The following is a 20,028-nucleotide window of genomic DNA, read 5'->3' on the forward strand; positions in this document are numbered from 1 at the left end:
TTCAAGCTTAAATTGAATTATTGAAAGGGTGTGGCTCTGCTTTTAGCTTTGTGGTGTATTGGCTTGGCGATGTTGAAGATCTGAGCTATATTACGACCATTTATAGACCCCCCCAATCACTACAAGATCTTGTACAGGGACACAAACCATTGGATATAGTAGGCAGCATACGGGAATTCGAAAGACAATTTCGATCTTGTCAACATGAGTGCCGACAACGGGCCCCTTTACCTGGGCTTTGACCTTTCCACCCAGCAACTCAAGGGTTCGTCTCCCCTCGAATGAAGAAAAACACCGTGCAAAGGCCACCGCAAACTAACACCTTCCGCTCAGCCATCGTCGTCAACTCCAACCTCAAGGGCGTCGCCGAAGCCAAAGTCGACTTTGACCAAGACTTTGGCGCCAAGTATGGCATCCACAAGGGCGTCCACGTGCGCGAGCAGACGGGCCAAGTGTTTGCCCCCGTCGCCCTCTGGCTGGAGTCGCTCGACCTGGTGCTGGAGCGGCTGGCCAAGGCGATGCCCGTGCCCGTGAGCCGCATCAAGGGCATCAGCGGCTCTGGCCAGCAGCACGGCAGCGTGTTCTGGAGTGCGAGTGCAGAGGAGCTGCTGGGTGGGCTGGATGCGAAGAAATCGCTGGTCGAGCAGCTGGAGAAGGCGCTGGCGCATGAGTTTGCGCCGAATTGGCAGGATCACAGCACGGGTGATGAGTTGGTTGCTTTTGATGCTGAGTTGGGGGATAGGGAGACGTTGGCTGCGGTTACGGGCAGCGGTGCCCATCATGTGAGTTGCGTCGTGATCTCTCTCCTTCTCCTTCTTCTCTCTTCTCGGTCGTCGTGTGAAGCTGATTGTAGGCATACAGAGATTCACCGGACTCCAAATCATGAGAATCAGACGAGTCCTGCCTGAAGTCTACGCAAACTCAAAGCGCATCTCCCTCGTCTCTTCATGGCTCGCCTCTGTGCTCATGGGCACCATTGCCCCCCTCGACGTCAGCGACGTCTGCGGCATGAACCTCTGGGATATCCCCAACCAGACCTGGAGCGAGCGTCTGCTGGCCCTCTCCGCCGGGCCGGCCGGTGTAGCCGATCTGCGTCAGAAGCTGGGCGAGCCTCGCATGGACGGCGGCGGTTCCATGGGCTCCATCTCGCCCTACTTTGTCAACAAGTACGGCTTCAGCACGGATTGCCAGATCGTCTCCTTTACCGGCGACAACCCGGCCACGATCCTTGCGCTCCCCTTGCGTCCTCTTGATGCCATCGTCTCGCTGGGCACGTCAACGACTTTCCTTATGAACACGCCTACGTATAAGCCGGATGAGTCGTATCACTTCTTCAACCACCCTACAACACCCGGTAACTACATGTTCATGCTGTGCTACAAAAACGGTGGTCTTGCCCGTGAAAAAGTCCGCGACACGTTGCCCAAGCCTGAAGGCGGCGCAACAGGCTGGGAGAACTTCAACAAGGCCGTACTGGAAACGAAACCCCTGGGCGTGGACGGCGAGGGCGACCGAGCCAAGATTGGCTTGTACTTTTACCTTCGAGAGACGGTCCCCAACATCCGTGCCGGAACCTGGCGTTTCACCTGCAATGGCGATGGTACCGATCTGAAGGAATCCCCGGAAGGCTGGTCCAAGGAAGCTGATGCTCGTGCCATTGTCGAATCCCAGGCTCTTTCCATGCGTCTCCGCTCCCAGAAGCTTGTTCACAGCCCACGCGATGACCTCCCCGCGCAGCCCCGTCGCATCTACCTCGTAGGCGGCGGATCCCTGAACCCAGCCATCACACGAGTACTGGGCGACGTCCTCGGCGGCGCAGACGGCGTATACAAACTCGATGTCGGGGGTAACGCTTGTGCCCTAGGAGGTGCGTATAAGGCGTGCTGGGCTCTGGAGCGGAACGACGGCGAGACGTTTGACGAGCTGATTGGCAAGCGGTGGACGGAGGAGGGCTCGATTGAAAAGGTGGACATTGGATATCGGGAGGGCACGTATCAAAAGTATGGCAAGGTCTTGGGGGCATTTGAAGAGATGGAGGGTAGGCTGCTCGCGGAAGAAAAGCATTGAGAGGGAGCATGTGTTGTCAGTGGATGAAAGAGATGTAATGTCGCCAAGGAGACTTTGTGATTCATTATGATGATGGCGTCTATCGTCCTCTAGAAAAAAAAAGAAATAGAAAAAATAGAAAAAATCTTGCCCGTCGCTAACCCTGAATATTGCCGAACCGCTCCCATCATTTACCGAACATATTTGCTCATGAACCGTCTATGGAAATCAGAACGCAGCATGTCCTAAAGGGAGGAAATCGTTAGCGACTCTCGAATGAAAAAGGTAAACACATAAATTTGACAGAGAAAACTCACATTCACAAACTCCTTCTTCTTGTTCTTGTCTTCTGTCCCCCTGGCCTGATTCTTGAACACGACATCATCGTCCCATCGGCGCTTCATCGTGAAGTCCTGCTTGTTGAGGAGGGGGTTGCCGAGCGCAATGTCTCTTTCTCGGGCCTCTTGCTCTTCTCTCGCCCGTTCCTCCTCCTCCTTCTTCTTCTTCTCTTCACGTTCCCTTCGTACTCTCTCCAGTTCTCGTTGCAGCTCTGCATCTTCGTCGTCATCACTGTCCTCATCCTCGTCGGAATCTTCCTCCTCTTCGCTGTCGTCATCTGCGTCGATATCCCTGCTCTCCTCCAATATCCTCCTTCGTTTCGCCTCGAGATCCTCTTCCTCTCCGCCATTGGCAGACTGCGACCTCTTCTCTCCTCGCGCCAAAGTCATTTCCACATCTCCCTCCTCGTCATCCTCAGGGGCCAAGACGCCGCCGTTCTTCTTCTTGAAGTGGGCCGCCTCGGCCGCAAGAAGTTCCGCAGCGAGGTCGCGCGTGGGCTCTTCGTCAGCGTCGCCGCCTTGTCCCGCCTTTCGGTACTTGAGCTGGGTGTGCGCTGGTAGGAGTCGCTGGTGGTAGGCAGGGCCACGCAGGGCCTCTTTGCCACGAGCCTAAGAGGTGCGATTAGCATTGCCGACGTCGTTTCCATCCGGAGAAGTGGAAATTTACGGGATCGAAAGTTGGTCTATGAGCGGTAGTCATCTTGTCAAGATTTGCAGAACGAAAGACGCTGAAGTAGCAGATTGAAACAGAATGGAGAGTCGGTAATAGTCAGGCACGTGTGTCGTTGATCAAAGTCGCGGCACAAGCTTAGATGCATGCAACTTTATGCACACCGCCCGGCAGAATTTTTCAGTGGCGTTCTGCACTCTCACTGAGAGCTTCATATCATCGAGTTTCGCTCTTGGAGAGAAACAGAAAAGCAAATTTCTTTTCCCTTGAAAATTCGCAAAATATTAATTCACCATGCCCCGAGAAGCAGAGCCGTCATTAAGCGAGCGGACTTTTACCCTCCAGGCTATCAGCGAAGGGTTGAGATTAGACGGCCGAAAACTCGACCAATTTAGATCTTTGGAACTCAGCTTTGGTGATGACTATGGCGTGGCAGATGTGAAGCTGGGGAAGACAAGGCAGGTCCAATTCATATTCGACATACCTTACACTGCTACGTACAGCTAGAGCCGCCATTTCTAACATTCTATGCACAGAGTACTGGCCAAAGCATCAGCGGAAGTCACAGTGCCGTTCCCTGATCGGCCCTTTGATGGCATCTTTCAAATCACTTCAGAGCTCGGCCCCATGGTGGCCCCTTCGTTTGAAGTCAACCGTCCCACTGAAACCGAAGTCTTGCTCGCCAGACTCCTTGAAAAGACCGTCCGGAGATCGGGAGCCCTGGATACGGAGTCGCTCTGCCTCGTCGCCGGGCAAAAGTGCTGGTCCGTCAGAATCGATCTTCACGTTTTATCCGCCGACGGCAGCCTCATCGACAGCTCATGCTTCGCCGTCGTGGCCGCGCTGAGGCACTTCCGAAAGCCCGATACCAGCATGGAAGGCGAGACGCTCACCATCTACACACCTGCGGAGCGTGAGCCCGTGCCGCTGAGCTGGCTGCATTCTCCATTCTGCACGACGTTTGATTTCTTTGGCGAGGACGGCGAGATAGTATTGGTGGACACTACATGGCTGGAGGAACAGCTGCGGGTGGGCAGCTGCACGTTCAGTCTCAACAAGCACGGCGAGATATGTCAGATTTCAAAGCTCGGAGGCAAGCCTATAGAGGCTACGCTGATCATACAGTGTGCTCAGATGGCCCTGGCAAAAGCAAAAGAGTTTACGGACTTGGTGGACAGGAAACTGGCGGAGGATGCCAAGAGGAGAGACAAGGGTGGCCTGATGGCTGAGCTATCTGCGGAAAATGAGAGATGAAGACAAAATGCCAAGGGGGGCAATAATGTGATCTACCTATATACGTTGACTAAGGATAAAAAAAATCAGGAAAGCAAAATGCATGATACCCCGATAATGGATTCTCCCTCTAATGGATTATTACAAAATAAACAGAATACAATCTCGCCGATGGATTACATTCAGCTTTCGCTTTGCTCGCGAACCAGATGAAAGAGCAACAAGCGACCCATATCTATCCAACCGGAAACGCCTCAGAACACCATCCCGACGCTCGTTTTGCCTGTAACCGACATACAACGCTTTGTTTCGTCCGCTCGATCGACGGCTACCTCATGACAGGTGGCCGTGACTCCTTGTTCCACTGGACTCTCGACCGCACCCAGTCGATTGCTTCCCGCACGCCCTCGCCCGTCAGCGCACTCATGGCGAGCACGCGCGAGTCGCGAATGGCAGCGCCCTTCTCGCCCTCCATGACCCGCTTGACCAGCCCTTCCTTGATGCGTATCGTCTCGACGCAGTCCTCCCTGTCCTGCTTGTTGGCCAATATCAGGAGCGGCACGCCCTCCGTCTCCGAGTGCTGCAGCACGTCTTCCAGCACCAGCCTGCACTCGTCCAGGCGGCCCGTGTTCTCGTGCGCCAGGTCGCCGTCGCCAATGTCGGTGCTGTCGATGATGAAGACGATGGCGTGGCAGCTGGCGTAGTAGCTCTGCCAGAGCTTGCGCAGGGAGTGCTGGCCGCCGACGTCCCAGAGCTTGAGGTACATGTCGGGCAGGGTTATAGTCGAGACGTTCTGGCCGACGGTGGGGACGGTCTTGAGCTTGGGCTCGGGCGCATTGGGGAGGTATATGGACTTGACCTGCTCGTGAAAGGTCGTCTTGCCGGCATTGTCGAGGCCGAGGAGGATGACGGAGTATTCTGAGGCAAGACTCTTGGGTTAGCCGTGGAGTGGAGGTCAGGCTGTGCTGTGCTGTGCTGTGCTATGGTCACCTTCTTTGCTTGTTGCGAGGAGGTAGAGGCCTTTGGCAAGGTGGTACATGGTCGGCTCTAGATCATATCATGTGGCGTGTAGAGCCGAGATTCGCAAAAGCAGAGCGGCAGGTCGTGGAGTTGATTGGGAGTTGAGGTGTTGGACGATGCATGTGCTTATGGGGAGGATCAGAAGCCGGTGAAAGGCCGTCCTTGTTCTAGCGAGCCGCCCCGGAGAGCTTCGGTTCTCCCCCACCCCGCGCTGCTGCCCCGAAGAGCCCCGCCAAAGAGGGAGAGAGAGAGACGCTGGGAAATGGGCTGACATGATTGTAAACGAGTTGCTGCTATTTGGTGGATTTCTTCTATACATCAGTTGCTTAAACAGGCCCATACCAGACTGACAGAAACTAGGGGAAGTGATATGAGACAGCCATGAGCACTTGAGGCACTGCTAAAGTCTGCGTGTGTAATAAATGCCCCGTGTCAAGTATACACATTTCTCCTCGTTAGACGCCAGATCACATCTATATGAACAAGATCGTTTTCAATCTAGCCATTACTTGGCTTCGAGTACATTGCAAAGACACGGGACAACTCGCCCTGCAGCGATAAAATGACACGGACGGCGATCCATCCTCCCGTCTTCCGTCTTCCCGTCTTGGCCCCGACACTTGTAGCACGTTGAACCACTGGGACGCTTGTAATCGGTGCCCTGCCCTGCAGAATGACTAACGAGTGATGAGGCCACGCGGCATCAATCTCCTATTTACTTGTTCTGCGGTTTCAATCTTTTTTTTTTCTATTCATTTGTATTGACGGGATTAATATTCAATAGCGTCCATATTGCCGGCAGCCTGTTAAGCTCAGAGAGTGCACGAGTACATGCATGTCCTGGCTTGCGGCCTCGTCATCAGCGATCCACTAGCCCACGCCCAGTTACAGGGCTTAGAGCGCTACTAGATCGCTATCAACCAGGCACCTGCATAACACGGTACTGGCTGGTACATGTCCACATCTACTAAATAAACAACCGCAGCCAAACTCCGGACTTGGACTTGGCACATGTTCACACAGTCCTCGCTGGATTCTTAGCCCGAGCAACTGCAACTCTCCTCCGCCAACTCCAGCCTCATCGCCGCTGGTCCGTCGCTCGAATTGCACCCGTCGCGACTCTGTTTTCCGGCTTGCGATTCCATGCCCGCATCGTCTCGCTTGCGCCGCAAGGCTCGCGCATGCTCCACCGTTTAACGAATCCGAATCCCACCTCGATCGTGTCCGCGGACCTCGACATCGCACGCCATGGCCGCCATGGCCGCCACCGAGCTGGCCAATTTGGGCTTCCAGCTGTTACGTATGTCTGGCGGCAATGTCGCGCTGCGTGTAATTTGCTGCTCTGGACAAGCTGACCGTTTCAACGTGTAGGGCGAGAGGAAGAAGAGGGCGACCCCGAAGGTAACGTCTCCCCGCGATGAATGGGAAGCAATAGAGGGAACATGAGGAACGAGGGGCGAGGGAATGGAAAAAGAGGGAACCGATTGCTGACAGTTGGCTATATTCAGATGATGTTGGCGAAAAGGAATTCTTCGCCGCCAGAGCCATCTTCATATCAATCATGCTGCTCATCATCGCCTTCTTCACAAGCTACTTTCTCCAGCAGAAGAAGGTGACTGCTATCCACGAGACAGTCATTTCTATCTTTGCAGGTTCGACTACTCTTCTCCCAAACCAAAAGACTTGCGTTAACGTTGTCGGCTTCATAGGCATGGTGGTTGGCCTTATTCTACTCATCAGCTCCGGCGATTCCATCCGAAACCTCATCAGTTTCGACTATCAGATCTTCTTCAACCTCCTCCTACCTCCCATTATTCTGTCGTCCGGATACGAGCTGCACCAGGCCAATTTCTTCCGCAATATCGGCACTATCCTGACGTTCGCATTCGCTGGTACCTTTCTTTCCGCCATGGTCATAGGGCTGATCTTGTGGGTATTCAACTTGGTGCCTGGGTCATTGAAATTGAGTCTGGTCGATGCCATCTCCGTCGGCGCAACTCTCTCTGCCACCGACCCCGTTACCATTCTGGCCATTTTCAACACGTACAAGGTCGACCCTAAGCTCTACACCATCATTTTTGGCGAATCCATTCTCAATGACGCCATCGCCATTGTCATTTTCGAAACCGCGCAATATATCAAGAAGAGTGAGGGCAAGGCCAACTACGGCATCATTAGCTTTTTTGATGGTATCGGCATGTTCTTGCTCGTCTTCTTTGGCAGTATGCTCATCGGTATCGTCGTCGGCATTGGTACGGCTCTTCTGCTCAAGTTTACCTATGTTCGAAGATTCCCCAAGATTGAAAGCTGTTTGATTATCTTGATCGCATATGCCACCTACTTCTTTTCACATAGTATTCACGCTTCTGGTAAGGCTTCCCTACATTCGTGGTGCCATGAATAAGCCTAATCATTGTCTAGGTATCGTGTCACTGCTCTTCTGTGGCATCACGCTGAAACATTATGCCTACTTTAACATGTCGAGACGTACACAACTCACCACCAAGTTCATCTTCCAAGTCATGTCGCAGTTGTCTGAGAATTTCATCTTCATCTACCTGGGCTTGGCGCTCTTCACAGATAATGCCCTACAGTTTGAACCCCCTCTCATCATCGTCACCATCTGTGCTGTATGCGCTGCCCGTTGGGTCGCCGTTTTCCCCCTTTCAAAGGCCATCAACTGGTTCATTCGCTACCGCGCGAGGAGGAGAGGCCTGGAAGTCGGCGATGAGCTCCCCTACAACTACCAAGCCATGCTATTTTGGGCCGGCCTTCGCGGTGCTGTCGGTGTTGCATTGGCAGCTCTTCTTACGGGCGAAAACTCATACGCCCTCCGAGCCACGGTCTTGGTTGTCGTGGTCCTGACTGTCATCATCTTTGGCGGCACCACGGCCCGTATGCTGGAGATTCTCGGTATTCGCACAGGAGTAGTCGAGGAAATCGATAGTGATGACGAGTTTGACATTGAGTCGTTTGGTACTGGTCTTCAGGTCAAGCGCTCCGGCTCCGCCATTGGCTACAATCCTCGTCGTAACGGCAATGGCACCGTCGCTCTGAACAACCTCAGCGCTCCTACAGACAATTCCGCGGCTTACGTATCTGGTACTTCATCACCGCATACGGGCGTCCGGCCCAACAGCCTGAGCCGCAAGAATTCGATCCGCAATCCTACCGAAACCGAGCGACCCGATCTGCTGCGCAACAATACCGACGATTCCGATATTGGCAGCGACATCGACATCTCAGACCTGCCGCCCCCTGCGAATCGTCGCTCCCCCCGAGCGCCAGTTAGTCCTAACCCGCCGTCAGGCGAAGGCAGTGCCTTCATGAGCCCGGCTGAGCCATCGTCTGCTACTCCAATGTCCGCCACGGGCGCCATTCGGCAGTTGCTCTCGGCGGAGGATCCAGCTAGCTTGTTTAAACAGTTGGACGATGATTTCATCAAGCCGCATCTATTACTTCACGGAGATAACAGTAGAGGAGGTGGAGCAGGAGCCGTGTAGGGACAAAGCATGTCATAGATGAAGCCTCTATTTTTTTTGGGGGGGGGGGTTTTAATTATCTGTTTTTCTTTGTTACTCTTGGGAAGTATATGATGTATACATATCATACCCGGCGTTTTAAATTTTTACCAACACAATAGAATGGATGAAATTTCCCTTGCATTCTTCCTTCATTTCTTCGTTGACGATCCGTTGTTGACCAAATCCTCCATTAATCATTACTCATGCCACTTCATACATCACGTAGAGAAGAAAACAAGAACATATTTTGACAACATAAATCAGGGGCCCCCGCTGGTCACCCCAGATGCTTGATTCTCTGCATACAACATTCCCACCATTGCCCCAAGCCGAGCCCCCTTTTTTCGGGTCCCTCGGGCAATATCTTCCTCATCTGTCTGTATGCCTCCCAATGTTGTCTCTGAAACGATGAATAAAAGCTATGTACATATCTCTACAATTGATTTGCCGCCCGCCTGCCCGCTTTCCCTAGCACATTCCTTTTTTGTTGTTTTTTTCTTCCTGCCTTTCGCAAAACAGCTGGGAGAAAAAAACTAAAACCCAGCAAAGATCCTCGCGAACCCCCTGTTCTAGCATAAGAGAGGAGACTTGAAAGATGAAGAAGAAGAAAGAAGAGTTCCAAAACCCGATTGTTAAAGCCCACATTAGAACAGATAGAAGGGGGATGGAGAAAAAAAATGAGAAAGGCATCTAACGTTAAAAGTGTAAACCAGCCCAAACCTCCCTTTCCCGCTTTAACACCTCCCGTTTTTGCCCTGACGAAAAAAAAACCGTCGAACGAAAAAGACGTGTGAAAAAGGAATCAATAACCACGTGAGGCGTTTGCATTACAATAAGAAAACGAGTACCGCAGGGCACAATCCAGAAACGCTCGTTGTTTACTTGCCTGCGGAAGGGGTTGCGCTTCCACTGGCCTGACGCTGAAGAGGTGCCGGACTTCCAGCGGGAGGGTGTGCTGGTAGTTGAGGAGAGGCCTGGGGTTGCGACTGCGACTGAACTTGCTGTACTTGACTTTGAGCTTGGGCCTGGACTTGGGCCTGAGTCTGGGCTTGAAGTTGGGCCTGAGATTGTTGTGGTGGTTGTGGTTGCGGCCTTTGCTGCTGCTGCTGCTGCTGCACTTGCGCTGGTGATTGCTGTGCCTGAGCCTGCTGCTGAGCTTGTTGCAACTGAGGCACCTGCTGAGGTCGCTGCTGTTGCTGCTGCTGCGGTGTCGGTGTCGGAGTTGGCGTTGGCGTCGGCTGTGAGTGTTGGACCTGATGCTGTTGGGCCTGGGCCTGAGCTTGAGCCTGGGCTTGCGCCTGTTGAGCTTGCGCCTGCGCCTGAGCCTGCTGCTGCTGCTGCTGTTGTCTTAGCAGAGCGGCATATTGATGAGGGCTGGCCGTAGCAGTAATACTAGTCGCAATACCAGTCTGTCCACCGGCAGCAGCATTCATGGCGCTTTGCCGCTGTGCCATCATAGCTCTAGTCAAATGTTCGGTGGCAAGGTGGCGAAGTTGTTCAGGTGAAAGGTTAGGATTTTTACTCCTGAATTGCGCTTCCAATGAATTAATCTGTACGGCAATAGTAGGAGGGATCTGCACTGGTAGTCGAGGTCCGGGAGATGTGCCGTTGGCAAGAGTGGGCATATGTAGACCATTGGCAGCTGCTGAAGCATGACCAGCCGTCGCATTGAACGAAGCCATCATAGCCTGGGCATTGTTCATAAAGGCGGCCTGTTGAGCAATGGCAGGGGCTCCGTTTCGCATAGCGGGCGACGAGGCTTGCTGTGCTTGTTGACCAGGAGTTCCAACAACGCCCCCTTGCTGCTGCGCATGCTGAATTTGGACTGCGGCCCGTTGCTGCTCTGAGATGCGCTGTGCACGCATCATCATGCTGGCATCAGGTTGCTGACCGGGCATCTGCATCCGATGTTGGGCTTGCATCGCTTGCAAAGCCTGCAACTGAGCTTGTGGGATGCCGCTCATCTGCGCTGGTGGAGCGAGATTGCCGCCCATCTGGGCTTGAGCGCTGATGCCGTCTATGCCATTCGCAGGGGCCTGCATGGGCATCCGTGCTCGACCCTGCGCGGCTACTGCTGCTGCCGCTGCTGCCGCAACGGCGAGTTGGTTAGGAACAGCCGCTCGGTTGACGACGCCATTCACGCCATTAGCAACCGCTGCAGGAAGCCCGGGGGTTTGACCAGCCGGGGCTGCGGCACCTGGTGCCGTGGCCAACTGGGCGGACTGAGCTTGGGCTCTGGCCTGGAGAGCAGCCTGGACGGAGTAAGTCAGCTTATGATCAGACCGAATAATACCAAAGTGAAACGTGTACTCACCCTCCTCTGGGTTTCCTGCCGCTGCGCATAGAGCGCCATCTTTTCAGCTAGAGCCTGGTCACGCTCCCATCGGAGCAGACTGTAATCCCTGGGTGTCTTGACCGGTCGTTGAGCCATTGTATCATTCACCTTCTTCGCAGCGTTCTGAGCAGCAGAATGTTGCTGCTTCTGCATTGTGGTCTCTCTCTTCTTCGCCAACTTCCTCATGGCATCAATGAGGGTCAGATGCTTTTGGTTTCGCCGCCTCTCCACCCTGAGTGGAGTTGATTGTCTCCGTCGTATCGGTGTTACCGCGCCTCCATCTTGAGAAGCTCGCTGTGCCGCCAACTGGTTTTGCTGAGCAATCACGCGCTGAGCAGTCTCAATCCTGCTGTTGTAGGCCTTGAAATACTGGGTCTTCTGCATATCAGCTGGGAGGCCCTCTAGGTTAATCCACCGTTCGAAACACTCCCACGGTGTTCTTCTTTCTGCTCCTGACGCAAATAGAGATTTGGTGAACAAAAGATTGGAGATGAGAGACCAGTTGTATGAATATTCTCGAACTAGGCTGCGGAGCTCGTCATCTTCAACCACAGTCCACTGGGATGGGTTACGACACTCATAAAAGCTCTGCAGAGGCATGGGATGTTCGGATGGCGGCCGGAACTGGTGACCAGCGTGCAATCGATCACGGATGTGCTTCGATTCCGGGGCGAATAGAGCAACATCGGAGCTTTGCGGTGGAAGCTGGACATTGTGTGCGAGCGCACCTGCATCAAATGGACTCTCCCTTTCATCATCGGATTCGTCATCACGATAATGATATCGACTACGCTTCCGCGGAGGGCCATCTGAGAGAAGCTTCATTTCTCCTTCGACATACTTGCTCAGAGGTAGGGCAGGTCGTCTCCATTGAGCATCAGGGTCATATTCTGGCCCTGTGAGCTCGAAACGCGGAATCCTTAGGGGGGCCCCGTACAATGGCAGCTCCTCCAGCAGCTTATCTGAAGCAGGCGTCCGTCGCAGCGCAAAGACCACATCCTCTTCCTGCAGAGCAAATATGGCAGATGGCGCAACAGTTTCAGGGAAGTCTTCTTCGCCAAGATGATCTGAATTCTGGGGCGAATCTGCGTCTTCCGTAATGAGATCAGGGGTGGGGTGGCTCTCGGCGCTGTCTGCATCGGCATCGCCCATTGTCACGTCGTCTGTCCTAAGCGGAGGGATGAACGCGGCGACTTGCAAAGCCTTGCGCTCTTCGGGGGTTGATTCGACCCATTCCGCACAAGCGTAGGCGATGTTCTTGGCCGCGGCCATTTTCCATTTTCTCTCCTCTCGAAAATCAGTCCGCATCCATTTCATCTCCTGAAAAAGCACATCTAAATGAGATGGCGGGCGAGTTGGCTCAGGACATCGCTTGGGCTGTCTCAGAGACCATTTGTCGTGTTGCTGAAGATGGTAGACTCTACGCAAAACCTTACACGCTTGATGATCTTGAATCGCAAGATACGCGTCAGGGGTAGCGATAGTCTTGTTAGCATGGAACAGAATCTTCTCGATAGGCTGCATCCAGTTGGTAGCCCCTGTGAAATTCTGGATGAAGAGCGGAGTATAGTAATCGTCAGATGCCTGAATTGTTTCCTTCTGGCCAGGAACCAAGCTCTTTTCCTCCATTTGCTTCGGCTGTTTGCCAAACAAAACAGTAGAGACGTGCCCCTTTGGCCTGTCTTTCCTGACTGTATTTTTGGGTCTTGGAGGCGGGGACTGAGGCGTAGACGTCATAGGAGTCAGCTGGTTTTGTGGTACTTTCGTTGCATTTCGCTCTGTTGTATTGTTGACGCGCGGGCTCTCTCCCACTATCTCAGACACAGATTTCAGCCTCATGGCTCCCGACGACACCCTGGTAACCGCTCTCTCAGGTGCTGCATGTTCCTTGGGCGGTGTTGGCTTAGCAATGACAGGCGATGCGCTAGTAGAGGTCGGAGGAGGACCAGTAGGTGGTTGTGCTGCTGGTAATTCGACATTTTCCAATCCTGTGGCCTGGATTGGACCCACGTCCATGCTTTCTGGAGTTTCTTCCTGGCTATCAGGTACTTCCTCAGTCGCCTTGATAACTGGCGCTGAAGAAACTTTGGCGTCCGTAAGGGGATCTAGGTTTGGCTGAGTGGTGGGTTTAGCCTCCTCAGTGGTACTGATAGCAGCGGTCGTAGCATTGAGTCCACTCTGAAACTTTACGGGCTCTGGGCTTGCAGCGGCGGCACTTGACCGAATAGACTCTTGAAGAAGCTGATCTTCGTCCAGTCTGGCAACTTTGAAATCGGCCTTATCTTGTTCCGGCTTCGTAATATCTGTCCTCGTCCCCGTCTCTGCACTTGCGCCATCTTGCACATCGTCACCTTGCTCTTCCTTTTCATCAACCTCGCGCTCTATCCTATCGTCGATATACTGGGGAGCATCATGCTCAGGGCTGGTATCCGCTGAGACGTCATGATTGCCGGGCGTCGTTGCACTTGGTGCCGTCGAACCTGGAGAGGAGAGCGCATCGGGAATCTTGGATACCGAGTGGGGGACCTTGATGGAGAGTTCCTGGTTACGCCCAACCTGAGTCGATTGCGACTTGTCGGCTACACCACCATCGCCAGCAACATCTACATCCTTTGTTGTCCCTGCTGTCGCCACATCACCGGCCGTTTCCCTCGATGGTGATCCCTTGGTCCCTGGAGGAAAGGAAACCTGTGCCGGCCTTCGTTCAGATGGAACATCCTTACTCGCCGCTCCATTAATCGTTTGTTCGGCGTGCTTTGGCTCCTTCGTTGCGGGCGGAGGGACTGGAGGCGTGGTAACAGGCTTGGCGTTCGGAAAGCCTGAATTGGCTCCAGCGGGAAGTGATACATTGTTAATGTTCTGAACGGACGGCGCCGGCGCAGGTTTCGTTGATTTGTTCAAAGGTTTACTACTCTCTTCGGGAGGCGCAGGGATCGACTCGTTCGATATGAAACCAAGAGGCTGTCGCAACTCGTTTGCCGGGGCAGGAACAGCAGCTCCTTTGACTTTGGCAGATGCAACGGTCGAAGTAGCGGGTACGGGAGGGTGCACGGCTGTTTCCTGCAACGACTTGGCAAGCAAACGCTTCAAGGTATCTACAGACAGTAATGGCCGCGCTGGGATAACCTGTTCGTTCAACGTCCTTCCTCTGTTCAAGAGTCAGCCACCGAAATGACCTTGTGTTATAGTTCAGACGCGAAGACGCGACCCGCCTCGACAAATGATAACGGCTTGGATTTTTCGATTTAAAAAAAAAAATTAAAACAGGGATACGAACTGTAATATTTCACTGGTCTGAAGAAACTGCCATTCCGCAGCGGTAGTTGCCGGCGCGTCGGGGTTCGCGAAGGCATCTTGCGGTAGGCCTTCGACCTGAGTCGTGACAGCGAAGAGCTCGCGAACTTTCCTCTTCCGCGATGTCACAGTTGCACTGTCGGCGGTCAGTATGGCGTAAAGCACCTCGTTGGAATCGGAAAAATCCGCTCTTTCGACTGGGCATCAACTCACTTGAACTCGGTTCGCTTGGATTGAAGCAGCCTCGATAGATCGGTGTGGCCGACCTCCGTCATAGCATCGGCGGGAGCGACATCCGTTTGCAGGCGAAACGGATGTCGGAGGATAGCCAGAGACGTCGTCTGAGATGAGGCTCGAGATGCACGGCGATGGAAAAGGCGTGGTGGTGGCCGTTTTGACGGATCTTCTGGCCGTTGAGCGTGTCGCCGGTCGGTGCGAGGGCAGTCAAACTCTGTCTTGGGGGGAGTTTGGCCGGGGGGGGGAGCGCTGGAGCTGGCGGAGCGCAGCCAGTTGGAGCCGGGGCGGATACCTGTCGGCACTGTATGGGGTGCGCTAGCCGTTAACAGTGTTTGGGCGGGCCTTGGCTGGGCGCTGGCTGGTCGCTCCGCTAACGAAGACGGTGCAGAGCAGACGCCCTGAGCGCCCAGTGCACAGTGAGGTTGAGATTTTACGGCACGGTGCATCACCGCCTTGGTGTGCTGTCATTTGGTTGTCATTGCGGCGGCGCTTGAGTCTATCAAGGATTGACGCTTTTCATCAAATACTTACCTACTACAACTGTAAAACACCTAATGAATCGACACGATGCTATTCGGAAGACCCCTATCTATGGCGATGCCTGGCTCCTCCAAGGATCGTCCATCCATCCACACTGTTTACCATAAATGCCTAGAACCACTACTTCCAGGTCCCCTTTGCATCTGCACGCATCGCATCAGGGATCCATCCATCTGCGACCTTTTGTCCTCCTAGTGGGTTTTAGCACTGGCGGTTAGGCGTCAACAGCGACGTGGGAGAAATAAACTCTGCCATCGATGATTAAGCTCTGCAGTGATGCCTATCTCTAACAACCCGCGCACACCAGCTTAATTCCCTCGTGGTGGATTAGCGGATGTAATGGATAAACCTCATTCCTCCACGTTTCAAGGTGGCAGAATGAAATGTTGGATCTGCTGCGTCTGAGTCTCAACAATGTGAAGCTTTGGCCAATTTTAACTCTGTTTTTCCCTCCCAAGCCTCCCTTGCAGCCACACACGCGCCCCCCACTCCTGAATGCGGCTTCAATTTTTTCTGGCCGACTCTTGAAAAATACAAAGTACAAAGTACAAAATGCAAAGTACCTCCCGATTCCGCGCTAACGTTTTTTAGCCCGAGAGACGTACCTGGAGGTACCAAGTAACTTTTTGTCAAAGTCATCATTTTGAGCCGCCAAATGTTGAAGCACGCTTCTGTCACGGCCTCAAGGTACATGCACCTTTCGTAAACAACATTCTTCACGATTTCACGCGTCATGTCTGACCAGAACAAAGGTCGCATAGCCATCAAGTTTGGTGGAGGCAGCAATTCAGCGTCAGCAGCGAAACAGTCCCGCGCGAAACCGTCATCGAGTCTAGGGAAGCGGCCGCGCTCCCACGCCTTGGGAGGCGAATCCGATTCTGAAGATTCTGAAGATGACCGCCGTCGAGGGCACCATGAAGCCATCACAGGATTCGGCGCAGAAGGTGCGGAGACGAAACGAAAGCGACACAAGGAGGAGAAGAAGGAGTACGTCATTGCACGGCAGCCGAATCGCAGCTGGAAGGACGAGTTGAAGAGTCAAAAGGGATCGAAAAACCTACTCCCAGAAGAAGCCAGAGCACAGCAAAACGCCGTTGCAACCGAGACTGAGCCTGCCGACCAGGATACACCGCTGAAATGGGGATTGACGGTCAAGGAAAAGAGCGCCGCATCGGAGGACGTGGTGGTATCGGAGCCGAGCGCACAGCCCAGCGACGACGAGATGCGAGAAGCGGACCAAGATGGCAAGGACACACCACCAGTCGAGCGAACTGCCGATGACGAGGCCATGGATGCCCTGCTTGGCAAAACATCCAAAGAGCAAAAAGTCATCACCACTGCAGCCCCAACAGAAGACGATGCCTACCGCCGCGACGTCGAATCCTCTGGCGCGCTATCCACCCTACAAGACTACGAAGACATGCCCGTTGAAGAGTTTGGCGCCGCCCTCCTCCGCGGCATGGGCTGGAACGGCGAGGCCCGCGGCCCTCCTGTCAAGCAAGTCAAGAGGCGACAGAACCGACTTGGTCTTGGCGCCAAGGAGCTCAAAGAAGAGGAAGATCTCGGCGGCTGGAATCAGAACGGGAAGAAGTCCAGACCGCGGTTGAATGATTACCGGAGAGAGGAGAGCAAGCGAAAAGAAGGTCGAGGACGTGAGGACAGCTATAAACGGGAGAGGGAGCGTGAGCGCGATCGTGAGAGGGACAAATACAGAGAGAGGGATAGAGACAGGGATCGGGATAGGGATTATCGGGATAAGGATAGACATCGCGACAGAGATCGGGATCACGATAGGCATAGGGACAGGGACCGGCATCGCGACCGTGACCGGGACCGTCGACGATAAAAGGCAGCCTATGTTTGCATAATTTTCATTCATCACTCCGTTGAGAGGAATAGGATAACGGCGATGGGATCTTCAACTACTTTTTATTTTCTCATGAGAAAACGGGTACGAAAGGAGAAACGTACGCAGCAGATATTTCTACATTCACCATTACATAGAACGCACAGCCATGCATAATTTTGAACTCGGATTTCATCGCTCAAGCATTATTCTGAGCTTTTACAGATTTACCGATCAAATGACACACTAGGTATTCAGGCGAGATGTGAATGACTATGTACCCGTCTGATCCGGCAGACTCCAGGCTACTCTCCTTTCTTTCCATCACCCCAATGTTTTGGTAATTCAGTTTCACACTCATCAATGCCCTTCTTTTGAACACTACAGCCTGTATTTTACTGTAGGGATACCCGACTCAGCGTATCCGTCAGGATGCCAAGCTGCATCAGGCCCTCCCCGTCAATCTCCACCTCCTTTGCACCAGCAGCTTTTTCCAACGTCTTCGCAGCATGCACCAGTGGCTCAACGTAGCGGTGCTCAATAGCCGCAGCCATGCCGACGGGAGCCAGACTCCTGTAGTCTTCCCTAAATAAGAAGAGCGCAAAGTTGGCAACTTGCAGGTGGAAGGGTGCACTCTGAGCCCAGAAGTCGAGTAACGTGGAAGCATCAGCCTGCTTGAGATGTGACAGATCTGGGAACAAGGTGTATTGAATGGTCTCGAAGCATTCTGGGCCAGCGAAGCGGCCCTTTGACCCGGCCTTTTTCGCCGCAATAATCTCCTCTCGTAGCCACGAGACCGCACATGCTTGCAGGGACGAGAAGATGCAGCTCTCTAGTAGATCTTCCAGGATAGCTAGTCGGTCTTCTTCTTCAGGATCGGAGTGCAAGATAGAGCCTGCCACAACGGTTGCTGCATTGCGAACTCGGATGTTGGGGTGGAACACGGAAATGAGAGTCAACAGATGGTGGTAGGGCATGAATCCTGTAGCAGTCTCAGCGCCTTTGGGATTTGAGATTGCTTTCCGGCCATCAAGCCAGATGGCCATTACGACCAGGGCCTCAATAGTTCCTGGGTTACTCGCAATCTGGCCTTGGGATTCATCGCCCAAAAAGCTCTGTAACAAGACTTGATGATCTGGTAGCATGTACTGTGGGAGGAGATCCCCGTCTGGACCGCCTCGATCCGCATCAAATACGTCGGCAGCAAACATCCAGTAAGCATTCAGACACACCAAGCCACCTGTCGACAAATGGAGTTGTTCAGGGTGCTGGGGGTCAAAGTCGATGGAGAGAGGTGCCCGATGTATAGGACCTTCAAGATACTCTTTTACCTTGAAAGGGGCCAGCTTCGACAAGCCCAGGTCACTAGCAAGAGCCTATGCAATACCGTTAGCTTCCATCTTTGCTACCCCATACTTTCATCTGATGCCCACGAAAGCTTTGACTGAAATACGCACCACTAGCTGCCCTAATAGAGCATCCTTTGCTTGAAGCTCCACCACTTCCTTGAATGTTTGAATCATGGTCTTTCGGCCAGGCACTATGCGCTCCGGGTAGGTGTATTCGAGCATTCTTGAGGCCCACTCGATGCTGTTAGAGTTGACATATGCCTCAATGACGCATGTGATGAACGATTGCAGTAAGCTAGTCATCAATTGCGGCTCGTCTTTGTTTAGAATATCTGAGCGCTCTGCTTCTGGGTCCGGTGCCTGTTTCGCCGGGTCGCTGTCTTGGAATGGCGTATCCAGCTTGACGCTCGATTTTCGCGAGGGCAACGGGGGCCGCGTCTTGCGCGCAAGAGACTGAACCAGAGAAATGACTGCCGCCGTAGATGCCGCGCTTGTAGCATCATAGCATCTCTGCACTGTTTCGAGCGTAGTGTGTAGAAACCGCGATGGGGCCTTGACTTGGAGCCGTTTGAGTAGAATTCCCAGCATTCCGCAGAGTGTGACGAAGTGCCTGACAGCTTTTGTTTCGCCTTTTGTGGTGATGGCTTTGGAACCGCCCGCTTTCTCTTCTCCCGCTTCTTCCTCTTCCTCTTCCTCATCATCATCGCCCTCCTCTCCCGCAGCAGTGGTTTTCTCCATGACCTCGAGCACTTTCAAAACGACCTCTCGGGGGTTGCCCAGACGCGCAATACTCTCCAGGCATTCTTCACTGCCAGGGATAGGGATTAGCATGTCAACCATGTCCCAGCCGATTTCAGTGGTCAATGAAACGTCCTCCAGTATCTCTTGCAGCGCAGGCAGGATCTCTGAAGACAAGGACATTTCGACAATGGTCAGGTAGGTGGCGGCGTCTGTTGCAGGCGGGCGAGACTCCTGGAGCCGCCGCACAACTTCTTCGGTTGTTGCCATGATGAGGGAATGTGGTGGGTTGGAGAGACGGGGAGATAATCGGCAGCAAGGCGGGTAGCTGCAAGTATCGCGTGAATCGAGATAAGCGAGCGATGAGTTTGTAGATGCACGATCGCACGGCACTCGGGATGACAGATTGCCAGACGAACGATTGATGGCCTGCAGAGGTGAGAGAATGGAAAAAGAGAAGAGAAACCAGATGACACAGCCGTTGATCGTCGAGCTACTCGTACAGGTTCATCGGGTCAGCTCGTGCCCCTCCCCTAGTCACAACGGAACCGGCCCCAGGGAGACGAGACGCCCCGCACTAGCTGCTTTAGAGGAGAGACACGCTGGAGACGTCACTGTAACGGGGGGAACAAGAAGCCTGAGTGGGGGGAACCAAACGAACCGCGTCTGAGGGGTAAATGGACGAGGTATAGTACCTATAGTACCTACAGTAGGTAGTACCAGTGAATTCAACGCAATGCAGAAAAGGGCATGATGAATACCTGCGTGTAGTCATAATATTGATGGTAGTATGTAAAAGCCAAGAGAAATGGATGCATCTTTTCTTAGTAGTTCTAGAATCAGCCAGGCCACAGGCTA

General features: G+C 53.4%; 8 protein-coding genes across 8 annotated transcripts; 4 read left to right on the forward strand and 4 right to left on the reverse strand.

Annotated features, from left to right (window-relative positions):
* Positions 1-204: 204 nt before the first annotated feature.
* Positions 205-2,067, forward strand: Triagg1_9387 (uncharacterized protein; the record flags this gene model as incomplete). Its single annotated transcript, XM_062904339.1, has 3 exons — positions 205-265; positions 334-782; positions 862-2,067. 3 exons carry the CDS (start codon positions 205-207, stop codon positions 2,065-2,067), a joined length of 1,716 nt encoding a protein of 571 aa, XP_062751681.1.
* Positions 2,068-2,237: 170 nt separating this feature from the next.
* On the reverse strand, positions 2,238-3,084 carry Triagg1_9388 (uncharacterized protein; the record flags this gene model as incomplete). Its single annotated transcript, XM_062904340.1, has 3 exons — positions 2,238-2,291; positions 2,364-2,993; positions 3,052-3,084. The coding sequence occupies 3 exons, from the start codon at positions 3,082-3,084 to the stop codon at positions 2,238-2,240; spliced, it is 717 nt and encodes a 238-aa protein (XP_062751682.1).
* A 264-nt stretch (positions 3,085-3,348) lies between these two features.
* Triagg1_9389 (uncharacterized protein) lies at positions 3,349-4,308 on the forward strand (the record flags this gene model as incomplete). The annotated part of the gene is made up of 2 exons (XM_062904341.1): positions 3,349-3,551; positions 3,591-4,308. The coding sequence occupies 2 exons, from the start codon at positions 3,349-3,351 to the stop codon at positions 4,306-4,308; spliced, it is 921 nt and encodes a 306-aa protein (XP_062751683.1).
* A 307-nt stretch (positions 4,309-4,615) lies between these two features.
* On the reverse strand, positions 4,616-5,326 carry Triagg1_9390 (uncharacterized protein; the record flags this gene model as incomplete). The annotated part of the gene is made up of 2 exons (XM_062904342.1): positions 4,616-5,205; positions 5,278-5,326. 2 exons carry the CDS (start codon positions 5,324-5,326, stop codon positions 4,616-4,618), a joined length of 639 nt encoding a protein of 212 aa, XP_062751684.1.
* Positions 5,327-6,555: 1,229 nt separating this feature from the next.
* On the forward strand, positions 6,556-8,810 carry Triagg1_9391 (uncharacterized protein; the record flags this gene model as incomplete). The annotated part of the gene is made up of 4 exons (XM_062904343.1): positions 6,556-6,607; positions 6,679-6,708; positions 6,816-7,676; positions 7,729-8,810. 4 exons carry the CDS (start codon positions 6,556-6,558, stop codon positions 8,808-8,810), a joined length of 2,025 nt encoding a protein of 674 aa, XP_062751685.1.
* An 899-nt stretch (positions 8,811-9,709) lies between these two features.
* Triagg1_9392 (uncharacterized protein) lies at positions 9,710-15,143 on the reverse strand (the record flags this gene model as incomplete). Its single annotated transcript, XM_062904344.1, has 4 exons — positions 9,710-11,083; positions 11,146-14,314; positions 14,444-14,596; positions 14,674-15,143. The coding sequence occupies 4 exons, from the start codon at positions 15,141-15,143 to the stop codon at positions 9,710-9,712; spliced, it is 5,166 nt and encodes a 1,721-aa protein (XP_062751686.1).
* An 827-nt stretch (positions 15,144-15,970) lies between these two features.
* On the forward strand, positions 15,971-17,083 carry Triagg1_9393 (uncharacterized protein; the record flags this gene model as incomplete). Its single annotated transcript, XM_062904345.1, has 1 exon — positions 15,971-17,083. The coding sequence occupies one exon, from the start codon at positions 15,971-15,973 to the stop codon at positions 17,081-17,083; it is 1,113 nt and encodes a 370-aa protein (XP_062751687.1).
* A 395-nt stretch (positions 17,084-17,478) lies between these two features.
* On the reverse strand, positions 17,479-19,440 carry Triagg1_9394 (uncharacterized protein; the record flags this gene model as incomplete). Its single annotated transcript, XM_062904346.1, has 2 exons — positions 17,479-18,459; positions 18,541-19,440. The coding sequence occupies 2 exons, from the start codon at positions 19,438-19,440 to the stop codon at positions 17,479-17,481; spliced, it is 1,881 nt and encodes a 626-aa protein (XP_062751688.1).
* Between the last annotated feature and the right edge of the window lie 588 nt (positions 19,441-20,028).

The sequence above is a fragment of the Trichoderma aggressivum genome (assembly GCF_033847375.1).
Source record: "Trichoderma aggressivum f. europaeum strain CBS 100526 chromosome Unknown scaffold_052, whole genome shotgun sequence".
NCBI lineage: Eukaryota > Fungi > Ascomycota > Sordariomycetes > Hypocreales > Hypocreaceae > Trichoderma > Trichoderma aggressivum.